The following is a 12269-nucleotide window of genomic DNA, read 5'->3' as shown; positions in this document are numbered from 1 at the left end:
ACTAAGCCATCCAGTGATTCTAATCATTTATATTATCACCTTTTAAAAAGGTGTCGCTACGCAATGAACATAATAAAAGTAAAAGTGTAGTGGTTATCTTGATAATTCCCATGTCCAAGCTTTGTGGGTCAAACAAACAGAAATGAATCAAACAAGAATGGCTAACGTCATTCAATAGTATTTACTACTTAATATTTCCCTTGTCTTGACCAAATCAGACAAAAACTTCCAATTTATATTTTCCAAATACTTATCAGATATTGATTTAGTAACAAATACACCGGTAAAATAATAACTTTTTTTCTTCTTTTTTCTCTTAATATCTGTCTAAAAAAACCTAGGAGCACGACATCATTGAAGTCAACAAGTAACATAGAAACAGAAAAGATCCTTCCTAGTTCCTATGCCAATATGCTATACTGATTCTTAAATAAAAAAATTTAAAACCAAAAGTCTAAAATAACCAACTTCTAGTTTTTTGTTCTATCTAGAGATAAAATAATAATTAAAATAAAAATTAAAAAACTGAATCTCTAAACAATAAAATACAGGTCAAAAAAAGTATTAGTGATGAGTAGGAGGATTGAGGGGTTGTTTGTTATAAAAGTGAGGTGCAGCTTCTCTCAACCATGAAGGATCAATGGAAATCACATTCCGCATGTATTGACGATCTGTTGACACTAACGAATGATATATAACCCATTTCGGGTTCACCCTGGCCAAAATCGTAAAAAAAAACATTAGGTGGTCAAATGTCGAAAGATATAACTTTTGGGTGTAATTTTGATTTACTCGATAGGACAAGGACCGAAAATGAAAGTTTTTATTTATCTTAACCTGAACAATACAGATGACGGATGGATGTAGACTTCTTGAGAACCCCTCAGCGTTTTGTAAGTCCCATTATGACTGTATGCCTTCACAATGTTTAATTTTTATATTTATTTTTTAAATTAAAACAACAAACTTTTCGTTTTCATTTTAATAAAATAGTTTATTAAATTCGCTAATTCACCTCTAAACGACATGCGTTAGCAAAAAATCCAGCTGTCACTGCCTTTCTTAGTACCTAAAAAACAACCAAAAATCAATGTAAATACTAAATTTTGTATGAATATACAGAAAAAATATATAATATATATAATAAATAATAAATACCTGCATATCATTTTGGCATGATTTTAAGGCTAAACCTAGTCTCTGTGCTACTCTTCTTAACTGCTCTCTGACTTCCATTACTTTTTTCTGCAAAAAATGGAATAAAATTTAAATAAGATATATAAAAATAAAAGTTAACTTTTTTTGGAAAAATAATAGTATTGAGAATTTAAAAAACACTATTTTTACCATTGCATGGTAATTAATGAAGTTTTTGTGACACCATTTTGATGATTTATTAGACTGAAGAAATCCCCTGTACACATTCAGGAATGTCACATGATCACCCTTCAAAAATCAACACAAAAAATTTATTAAAATATTAAAACATTTACACAAAATAAATTAAAGTAAAGTAAGTTGCTATTTATTTTTTGCACTAAATTGTAAGTCATATAACACACCTCTGATGCAGCAAATCTCAATTTGGCCTCATCCAGCTCCCTCTGCCCTTTGACCGAAATCCATATTGACTGAAAAAAGTTTTATTTTATTAAATTAAATAAATAAATAATCATCATCAATGATTTCAAAGACATGAGAATGAATAATCATTATACACCTGAACTGAGAGTATAGCTGCAATAGTGATGATTTCTTCTGAACATTCAAGTTTGTCTGATGCTATGATCATTTTTGAGACCATAGGATCCTAAAAACAAACAAATTTATATGATGATGATGATGATGATGATGATGATGATGTATTACATAATACATACCAATGGAAGCTCAGCAACTTGGAAACCAACAGGTGAAGTGAGTTTAGCATCATCATCAAGAACTCCAAGTGAATATAAAACTTCAAGAGATCTAACCATGGCTTCAGCTGATGGTGATGCTGGCCAATCAAACCCTAATATATTGTCAATCCCCAATGCCTTCAGCTGTCATTATCACCACAATGCAAAATAAATTCTCACCCATTTTTTTTTTTTGATTAAAAAAATAATAATAATTTTCCATTATATACATATATATATGGAATACCTGAATAACAGTGGAGACAAGGTTTGATCTTTGCATCTCGGGAATTCCATGTGAAGACATCTCATTTACAAAATAATCTTCCATATAAAGCCTGATAATTGTAATTATAATAAGTTATAAAAGATAATACCCATTTAAAAAAAGTTTTTAATTTCTTATATAAAATAAAAAATGAACATTGTTAAATATTTAAATGTATACCTGTAACACTTCCCTGGGCGTACTCTTCCAGCTCTTCCAGCTCTTTGTCTAGCAGATGCTTTGGATATTGGTGCCACTACAAGATTTTCTATATCTGTAATCTATCAACAAAATAAAATTATATATATTTTAAAAAAAATATTTATATGTTTTATATTAATTATTAATAAACAGAAGTAGAGGAAATACCGGGTTGTAGAAACGTTGTTTTGAGAAACCACTATCAACAACATAGACAATACCCTGCTCCAATAAATTGTCTAAACCAATAAGAAAATATAATTTAGCTGAAAATTTTTATTATTATTGTTTATATTATATAATAATAAAACATTTTGCTAAAAAATACCTCTAATGTAAGAGATGTTTCTGCAATATTTGTTGAGATCACCACCTTCCTTTTTCCTCTAGGGGAAGGAGAAAACACCAAGTCCTAAGCATTGTGGAAATAATAATTTTAATTTTCTATATACAATTTATACACATAAAAATAAATAAAAAGAAAAAAAGGTATAAAGAAACCTGATCTGAACGAGTAAGTCCTGAATACAAAGGCAAAACAATCATTCCTGAAATTAAATTTAATAAAAAAAATATATATGTCAGAATAGGAATTGCTACTGTTTATTATAATTTATAAATAAATAAAAGTAGGTTGCTATTTAGAATTTACATACCAAAAGAAGACTTGCTGCCACTGTTTTGGGCTTGTTCTGTGATCATTTGAACTGCAGTGTCAATATCATCTTGGCCTGTTAAAAAGACAAGAATATCCCCCATTGGCTCCTACAAACAAAAAAAAAATGTATATAGAATAATTAAAAGAAATGAATTATTAGATATTTTGTTTCAAATGTTTGTGTAAAATAACAGGTGTAGTGTACCTTATCATGAATTGACATTACTGTTGAAACAGTAGCTTGAAGGTAGTCTGAAACAGGTTCCTCAATGTAAAAAATCTGTACATTATATCCTCTACCCTGAAATAATATATTTTAAAGATAAGTGAATAAAAAATAATCATTTATGTTTTATTTTTTATAATATAATATTATGATATATACCTCTACAGACAAAATAGCAGGTTCAGTCTGCAGTCTATTATCTTCTCCTTCCAATTGTGGCCTCCTTTTCCTTATGAATATAGTTATATAGCAATGTATTTTAATTAATGTCTTTATTATATTTATAAGTTTTTAACCCTTGAAATAAATTTTTATATTAATAAGAGAACCTGTTATGAAAAAACTCAGCCATTGATTTTGCTTCAATTGTGGCTGATGCTATAATCAGGCGTAACTCAGGCCTTCTGCGTTGTATCTGAGAAATCAAAAATAAATAAATATATGAAAAAGAATTGATTTTTCTTGTATTTGACAATAAATAAAAATGATACATAAGTCATTAGGAAGAAAAAAAAAGATGTTGAATCATTAAGTGATACCTTTTTCAGGAGACCTAATAATATATCTGTTGAAAGGGATCTCTCGTGAGCTTCATCAACCATAATCACACTGAAATATAATTTCAATCATAAGAACAAACAAATAATTTGAAAAGATAACAAAGTAAAAACAATAAATATAAAGAAAAATTGGTTATAAACAGCACCTGTATTTACTTAAAAGAGGATCATCCATCATTTCTCTTAGTAATACTCCATCTGTTAGAAATTTGATCCTTGTTAACTCCTGTCAAAAAGATAAATAAAAGTTTGTTGTTGTTTCTTGTGTTTAGATCAAGGATTATTGGATAAATTGTATCATTTATTGAGCTTCAGATAAAGTCTTACTGAATTTGTGACATCTTCAAATCGAATAGTATAACCAACTTCTTCCCCAAGTTTAACTCCCATTTCTTCAGCCAATCTTGCAGCAACACTCTGAAAAAACATGAGATCAATTCAAAGTTGTAATTAGATGTAATTTTAGTGCAAATTTAATGAAATTGAAACTGAAGTATATGCATTAAAGGATAATAATGAACATTAAACAAAAAGAACTTTGATGATGAATGAATACCTGCACAGCCAACCTTCTTGGTTGAGTGCAAGCAATAATCCGACCACCATCAGCCCATCCTGCTTCCTTAAGGTACTGCACGATGATATAAAATGCTTCAACAAAAGCCATTAAAGCTGAAAAGGGGGAAAAGCGCTACAAACCCTAACTACATAAACCTTCATCACAAGTACTACAAATACAGAGAGAATAATCGGATTACACTTGAAACAAAATCAGTGTCATATCTATAATGTCAATTAGAAAAATCTGACATCAAAAGTCATTGAAATTGTGTGATTTTCGCGAGTGAGAGTGCATACAAATAGAAGAAAAGGGGATGGAGAACCTGAGGGATTTGAGTAGTTTTGCCACTCCCCGTTTCGCCGACGATTATGGTAGTGGAGTGAGTTTCCACCAGATACAAAATAGACGTTCTGTACTTGAATACAGGTAATCGCTGCCTCTGGCTCTCTAAGCTTGCATACCCAAATCTATTGATTCCAAGTCGAAATTCAAAACATGTTCATTCGAGTTGCAAAAGAAAATCAATGTTTTGGTTTTGCATATATAGTAAATTAACGAAAACAACACCAAGTTTTAATTTTGGCTTAGCGCCAGAAATCAAATTGTTTGAATTATTGTTTCTGGGCAATAGAGTGAAACAGGAGGAACATACGACGATGAGGAGGAGGAGGGAGCGGTGTAAAAAAGAACACCGCCTTCTTCATCGTCGAGCAGGCGAGGCTTCGCCGTTCCTGGCTTCCAAAATTGCGCCATTTGACTTGATTGGAGAAGAACAAGAGCTTGAGTGTAGGTGTGGAGTGAACTCGTGCCCTATAATTTTCGTTTGAAAATTTTAAGATTTTGTTTTGTATATATTTTTTTTTTCTAAAATCATGTGCCAAATTTTTAAGATTTTGTTTTATATTTTTTAAAAAAAAAATTGTTTAAAAGAAAAAAAACAAAATCATAAAATTAGTCTTTATGGTTTTCTAAAAAAAAAATTATGGATAGGATGCATAAGTTTCCAACTTGCATTAAAATGTCCAAAATCAAGAATTTTACATGATTTTGGTTCTGAAAAACTTGAAAAGACGGTTATATTCTTTTAATAAATTGTTATATTTTTATATTTATTTTAATACTATTTTAATTATCTTTCTCTATATATAAATTGATTTAACGCCAGATAACTACAAAGACACTATTATTACTATAGTGATCATGGAATCATCGTCAAAAGCATTTCTCCACCCAATTCATGAAATCATCATGACTTCAATCCACAAGCTTATCTTAAAGCAATGGCTAAAAGAAGAACCGGTCCTGAATTGAATCGCTCTCAAAGAATGGCTAAAAGAAGAACCGGTCCTGAATCGAATCGCTCTCAAAGAAACCTATATCATGTTGTTTGAAAGGAAATCATTCACATTTACTATTTCTTTTTCCTGTTTTGCTCAATCTCATTAATGGTCCTCTTTAGCAGCGCATGTGTCTTCATCGGGAGTTGGATCCTGCAACTGATTATGGACCCCATCACTATGTTCGCTCCTTTGTTCTTTAGGAATAATTTGGGTCGTTCGTTACAAGACGGATATGGAATCACATATGGGGAAGTTATTAAAGAGGGAGAAAGAATATGAGAAGTTATCGGGAAAGTGTGTGGGGGAGTTAAAGACAAAAGGTTTTCGAGTTTGATTTGTTGAAGGAAGTTGATGCACTTCGAAGGGCTAAAAGTTTTAGGGTTCAAGGTAAAGCTGTGAAAAAATGGTTAACGAGAGACTTTGTAACTATGTTTTTTTTTCGTTGTTTCTTGTTTTGTTCTTACTCTTTTGCTCTTACTAGGGTCATTCTCTGCAATTGATCCAAAATGGTGATATGGGTTTTAATTTTTTGATTACTTAAGGGGGTTTGGGTTCTTTTTCAATATCGAAGTTGCGGGTGGTTGAGAAAGAATATGATGGAAATTTCATTTCATTGAACTCATCGGTGGTCAACGACTCGGATTCGCAATAGTTGGGAAATATTTAGTGGGTCTTGGCTTTTTGAACTTATCGGTGGTCAACGACTCGGCATCGGGCCCCGCCTGGTATACATTGGGTCCTGCCTAGCATCGGGCCCTGCCCGATAACATATAAACACATATCACATGCAATAGTCATGCAAACAACTAGCATAATAAATATACAAATCATGGGTCAACATTGGTGCCTTCGACTCGCTAAACATGGTGAGGAAACTCACATCTAGCTGTTGAAACACTCAAATGAATCTCGGTCTGCTGGTCCAGAAGATCCCCGTGCTATCATCATCATAGTAATATCCAATTAATAACTAGATCTCGACCCAACCAAGAATCTAAGCTACTTAACCCACAACGAGTGTAAAAGACCATTTTACCCCTTTTTCTTACTGGACCCAAAACCAAGGCCAAACCCAACTACTTAAAAGGCATAAATCCTAAATAGCAACCCAAAGCCCAATATGGCCCAATCTTCCAAATTGGGCCCAAAAACCATCATGGGCCTAAGTCTAAAGGAGCCCAAAATACTAGAAAAAAGCCTAAAATCAAAAGTCTAATGGCCCAACAAGGCCCAATACCGAGAACGTTAAGCCCAAAAGCCCAGTTACTGAGTATGTGGGGCGTACTCAGCTCGTACGCTTAGCGTACTCCTTCCGGGGCCAGTACGCGCAACGTACCAGCTAGGTACGCCCAACATACTCCCCAGATTGCCAAACCACTCCATTAAGCACTTAATTGGTTAAGCCAACATGTCAAGCTATCGGATTTGATTCTAAAGGGTCACTTATCACGTAAAGTTGGCAACTTTACACCCATGCATGGCTTACTGGGACTCAAGGCTCAAAAAGAGCTTAATAAAGGTCTTAATACTTGCATGTACCACTAATCTCCATAAAGTTTGCATTTTTATGAACTAGGGGCCTCATTGGAGCTAAGATCTAACATCCATTGCTTATGGAGTAGATTAAAAGCTCAACTTTAACTCAAAAGACTCAAAAATGTATAAATAACAGCATAGAATAGATCTAGCACAAAAGGATCTTCAAGATGAGAGCTTTTTACCTCAAAAATCTTGCAAATGTGAAGGTAACTCTGAATCTACAAGCTCAATCTATTCCTCCAAGTGTTCCTCTTCTTCTTTTTCACCACAAAACACAAACAAATTCACTTACAAGCTCAAATCTCACCAAATGCACTTAGAGTTTCATTTTCAGGGTAAAGGGGGTGGAGGCTGGTCAATAATGTCCAAGAGGTGGCTTTAATTCGTTTAAATAGGGAGCAAACCCTAAAAATTAGGGTTTGTCCAAACCGTGTGTACGCCCTGCGTACGCCCACCGTACGCGGATGAAGTCCGCGATCAACTAGAGAGCTAGTACGCTTAGCATACTCATAGAGTATGCCCCACATACTAGCTAGGGACCAAAAAGTAAAGGATTTAGCATTAAGGAGCTAAAAGAGAAACTTACCAAGATACGGATGTTACATTTCTCCCCCGCTTGAATCAGACTTCGTCCTCGAAATCCGCTGCTCTAAATAACTCTTGCTAGTGCTCTTTCATTTCTTCATCCGGTACCCACATCCATTCTGAACCCTTGCGGTGCTGCCACTGAACTTTCACCAACGCAACAACCTTGTTAGTTAATGTTTTTGTCTTTCGGGCAAGAATCATCACCGATCTCTCAATATAGTTCAAGCGATCATCAACCTGAACATCCTTCAACGAAACCACCACATAATCATCCATTAAACACTTTCGCAACTGAGAGACATGGAACGTATTATGGATCTAACTAAGCTCATCATGAAGATCCAAGCGATAAGCAACCTGGCCCACCCGGGCCAAAACCCTAAAAGTACCGACGTACCTAGGACCCATTTTTACCCATCCTTCTAAATTGGATGACACCTTTCCAATGTGACACCTTCAGGATAACCATATCCCCCACCTAGAGCTCTAGATCTGATCGGCGCTTGTCGGCATAGCTCTTTTGTGGACTCTGAGTTGCCTGGAGTCTACCATGAACCTGTTGAATCAACTCGATAGTCTTGAGTACCACCTCAGTACTCCCCATGACTCGTTGACCGACCTCACCCCAACATATCGGGGTCCTGCATTTCCTCCCACAGAGCATCTCAAAAGGAGGTTGATCAATGTTGGCATGATAACTGTTGTTATACGAAAATTCCTCTAACGAAAGATACATATCCCAACTCCCAAGGAAGTCCAATACACACGCTCACAACATATCCTCTAAAGTTTGAATGGTCCGCTCGCTCTGACCGTCAGTCTGCAGATGGAAAATGAAATGCAGACGGGTGCCTAACTCATCGTGGAACCTCTTCCAAAATTTGAAAGTAAACCTTACATCCCTGTCTGAAACCACATAAACCGACACCCCATGTCGTGCCACGACTTCCCCGATAACTTCTCTGCCAAGATACTCTCCTGAATCGGGATAAAATGTGAGCTCTTAGTCAATCAATCCACGATGAACTAAATCAAATCCACTCCACGCGCAGTTCGAGACAACTTCGTAATGAAGTCCATGGTACTCTCCTCCCATTTCCAAATTGGAATATCTAACGGTTGCATCTTGTTGTGAGGCCACTGATGCTCGGCCTTGACATTTCTGCAAGTCAAGCACCAATTCACCTACCAATCTACATCCCGCTTTATGTTGGGCCACCAATAATCAGGATGAAGATCTCAACACATCTTTGTCACCCGGGGATGAATGAAGAAACTCTATTTGTACGCCTCTTCCATTAGAACCTGATGCACACCATCCCAATACGGAACCCACACTCTACGATGAAGAGTCAATAACCCTCGACTATCATAATCAAAGGAAGCCACCTGACCCACAATACGCTCACTCTTCGGGTGCTCTTCCTTCATAGCCTCAATATGTGCCTCTCAAATCTGGTCCAAAAGTGGAGTAATCACGGTCATCCTCAAACAACTACCCCTGATCGGTGTCACGACCGCCTTGCGTCTAAGAGCATTGACCCCCACATTGTCCTTCCCCGGATGGTAAAGGAGTTCACAATCATAATCCTTCACCACATCCAACCATTGGTGCTTCCTCATATTCAGATTCAGTTGATCCATCAAATACCTTAGGCTCATGTGATTCGTGTAAATAGTACAACGTACCCCATAGAGGTAATGTCGTTGAATCTTGAGGGCAAAGACCACATCCCCCAGCTCTAAATCATGCGTCAGATAATTCGCTTCATGAGGCTTCAGCTGCCTCAAAGCGTATGTGATCACGCAACCCCTCTGCATTAGCACTGCACCTAAACCCGTAATCGATGCATCACAATAAACCATGAAATCCTCAACACCCTCTGGCAGGTTCAAAATAGACGTCTCACACAATCTCTACCTCAAGGTCTCAAAAGCTTCCTGCTACTCAGGACCCCAACAAAAAGTGACTGTCTTATTTGTCAATCGAGTCAAAGGAACCGCTATCTTGGAAAATCTTGTATGAACCTCCGATAGTAACCTGCTAAACCAAGGAAACTCTGATTCTCAGATGGAGAACTTGGAACCTCCCACCTCATCACTCCCTCGACCTTGACTGAACTGACTAGGATACCGTTCTGGCTGACAAAGTGCCCCAGAAACTGCTTCTCGCGCAACCAGAACTCATATTTGGAGAACTTCGCATAAAGTCTCTCCCTTCTTAAATTCTCAAATACCTCCCTCAAGTGCGCCTCATGCTGCTCCTGGATCTTGGAATAGACCATCAATAAACACAATCACTGACCGATCCAACATTGGCCTGCATACGCAGTTTATGAGGACCATGAATGCGGTTGGAGCATTGGTGAGCCCGAAAGGCATCACCACAGACTTGTAATGATCATAACAAATCCAGAAAGTCGTCTTATGTATATCCTCATCTCTAACCCTCATATGATGATGACCCGAACGCAAATCAATCTTGGAAAACCAAGATGCACCCTAAAGTTGGTCGAACAAATCATCAATCCTCGGGAGTGGATAATGGTTTTTCACTGTTAGCTTATTCATCTCCCAATAGTTAATACACATCCGATGAGACCCATCCTTCTTCTTTACAAATAGGATCGGTGCTCCCCATAGTGAACTACTCGGACGAATGAACCCCTTGTCGAATATGTAATGCTTGAATCTCGGTAAGTTCCTCTTTTGACCTTGCATTATTAAGTTGTCCCATTTTGATCCTTGAGTTGTACGTGGGGCATACAACAAGGTACGCTTAGCGTACAAGTGATGAAGCGAGTATACGGGGCATACCAAGTGGTACGCTTAGCGTACTCATGTGAGGGTGTGATCGGGGTTCCGGATACGTATGTAGGGCGTACAGCTTCGTACGCGGGGCATACGCAAAGATTAACAAAAATCCTAATTTTAGGGGTTGGCCATTATATAAGCATCCTTATGGACTTGAAACCCTCATTTTATCAGCTTCCTTGTCCCCTTTACCATACATTCGAACCCTAATTCCATCTTGTGTGTTTTTGAGCTTAAAAGGCCATTTTGAGGTGTATTTTGGTGCTTTGAAGAAGGTGTCCATCCTTGAAGCTTAATTGAAGGAGTGAAAGCTTATAGATCCAGAACCTTATCATCTTTTGGCACTCATTTGAGGTATAAAGTCTTGAACTTGATGCTTATTAGTTTAGATCTCTTTTGGTTTGGGTTTATGGAACCTTTTGGTCCGATTGATGAGATCTTATGAGTTTACATCGTATTTGAAGCTTAGAGTTGCTACTCTTGGTGTTATTTAGGTCCTTGAGTCATCAAGTTTCCATTTTGGGGGTTAAGATCCATCCATGCATGAGTTAGGGCCATTTTCATGGAAGTAGAATGTTATATTTCGAGTCTGGGTTCATTTTGGGGCGTGCAAAGTCACCAAGTCAGTGACTTTGACATTGATTAGGACTCAGATATGTGGTTTGGACCTTTGGGCTAAGCATTAAGTGCTTAATGACAAAAGGTGGCTTAATAGAGGAGTACGTTGGGCGTACAAGTCTGTACACGCAGCGTACACGCTAACAAGCGTGTACGAGCTGCGTACAGTTGAGTATGTCTTGTGTACTTAGTCAGAGTGGGCTTCATATATTTGGGCCTCGGTTTGGGCCATTTCTAGGACCTGGTTGCTTTGGACCTTAGTGGGTCATCTGAAAACAACTTTTGGACTAAGGATATTATTGGGCTTTAGGGTAAGGCCCATTAGAGAGGGTTTGGGCCCAATTTGGAAAATTGGGCCATAAGTGGGCCACAAGTGGGCCTTGGAAGATTATTTAGTGTTGGGCCTTTTATATTGTGGATTTGGGCCTTATTCATGGATCAAATTAGGCCAGGGGTAAAATGGTCATTTTACCCCAAGTATGGAGTATTGGATATTGATTGAAACCCAAGTATTGATTGGGTGTTATTTTGTACTTATAGCTCGAGGAGTCGTCAGGGCAACATCTAGGGATTTCTTTTTGTGAGTTTCAGCATTTGAGGTGAGTTTCCTCATTGGGTTTAGCAGGTCGAAGGCACCAATGTCGGCCCTTCTTGTTTATGTTAGGATGTTAGGAGTTTGCGTGACCATTGTATGTGTCATGTGTTGATATGTATACGGGGCGGGGCTCGATGTCGGGTGAGGCCCGAGGACTGGAATATATGCTACTGTTATGATCATTATATGTGTTAAGATGATTATGTGATATTGATTCTATGTGTATAGCGGGCGAGACCCGGTAACAGGCGAGGCCTGAGAATAACATATTTGTAAACCGAGCGGGGCTAGATGCCAGGTAAGACCCAATGTCGGGCGGGGCCCGGTATGTGATTTATTATTTATGGTATGGGATAGTTTGGGGAACTCACTAAGCTTTGTGATTACTATTTTCATTTT

General features: G+C 37.1%; 1 protein-coding gene and 1 pseudogene across 2 annotated transcripts; one reads left to right on the top strand and one right to left on the bottom strand.

Moving 5' to 3' along the window:
• Window positions 1-282: 282 nt before the first annotated feature.
• LOC111892046 (probable pre-mRNA-splicing factor ATP-dependent RNA helicase DEAH9) lies at window positions 283-5186 on the bottom strand. Of its 2 annotated transcripts, none has more exons than XM_023888108.3 (23): window positions 5029-5186; window positions 4699-4843; window positions 4371-4445; window positions 4142-4231; window positions 3961-4040; window positions 3794-3863; window positions 3584-3669; window positions 3414-3483; window positions 3234-3329; window positions 3027-3135; window positions 2872-2918; window positions 2699-2782; window positions 2539-2592; window positions 2350-2450; window positions 2149-2239; window positions 1881-2045; window positions 1721-1810; window positions 1563-1631; window positions 1348-1446; window positions 1159-1245; window positions 1016-1069; window positions 838-917; window positions 283-715 (listed from the first exon to the last, which is right to left on the bottom strand). In XM_023888108.3, the coding sequence occupies exons 1-23, from the start codon at window positions 5127-5129 to the stop codon at window positions 565-567; spliced, it is 2094 nt and encodes a 697-aa protein (XP_023743876.1). In that variant the 5' UTR covers window positions 5130-5186; the 3' UTR covers window positions 283-564. The 2 variants fall into 2 exon arrangements, 1 of the variants encoding a protein (XP_023743876.1); XR_002850417.3 differs by having other exon boundaries at window positions 675-715; window positions 838-909.
• A 390-nt stretch (window positions 5187-5576) lies between these two features.
• Window positions 5577-6539, top strand: LOC111892061 (uncharacterized; annotated as a pseudogene).
• The last annotated feature ends 5730 nt before the right edge of the window (window positions 6540-12269 follow it).

Source organism: Lactuca sativa, chromosome 7, assembly GCF_002870075.4.
Source record: "Lactuca sativa cultivar Salinas chromosome 7, Lsat_Salinas_v11, whole genome shotgun sequence".
Lineage (NCBI taxonomy): Eukaryota > Viridiplantae > Streptophyta > Magnoliopsida > Asterales > Asteraceae > Lactuca > Lactuca sativa.
The sequence above is the reverse complement of the archived record's forward strand: the minus strand, read 5'-3'. Positions and strand labels throughout refer to the sequence as shown.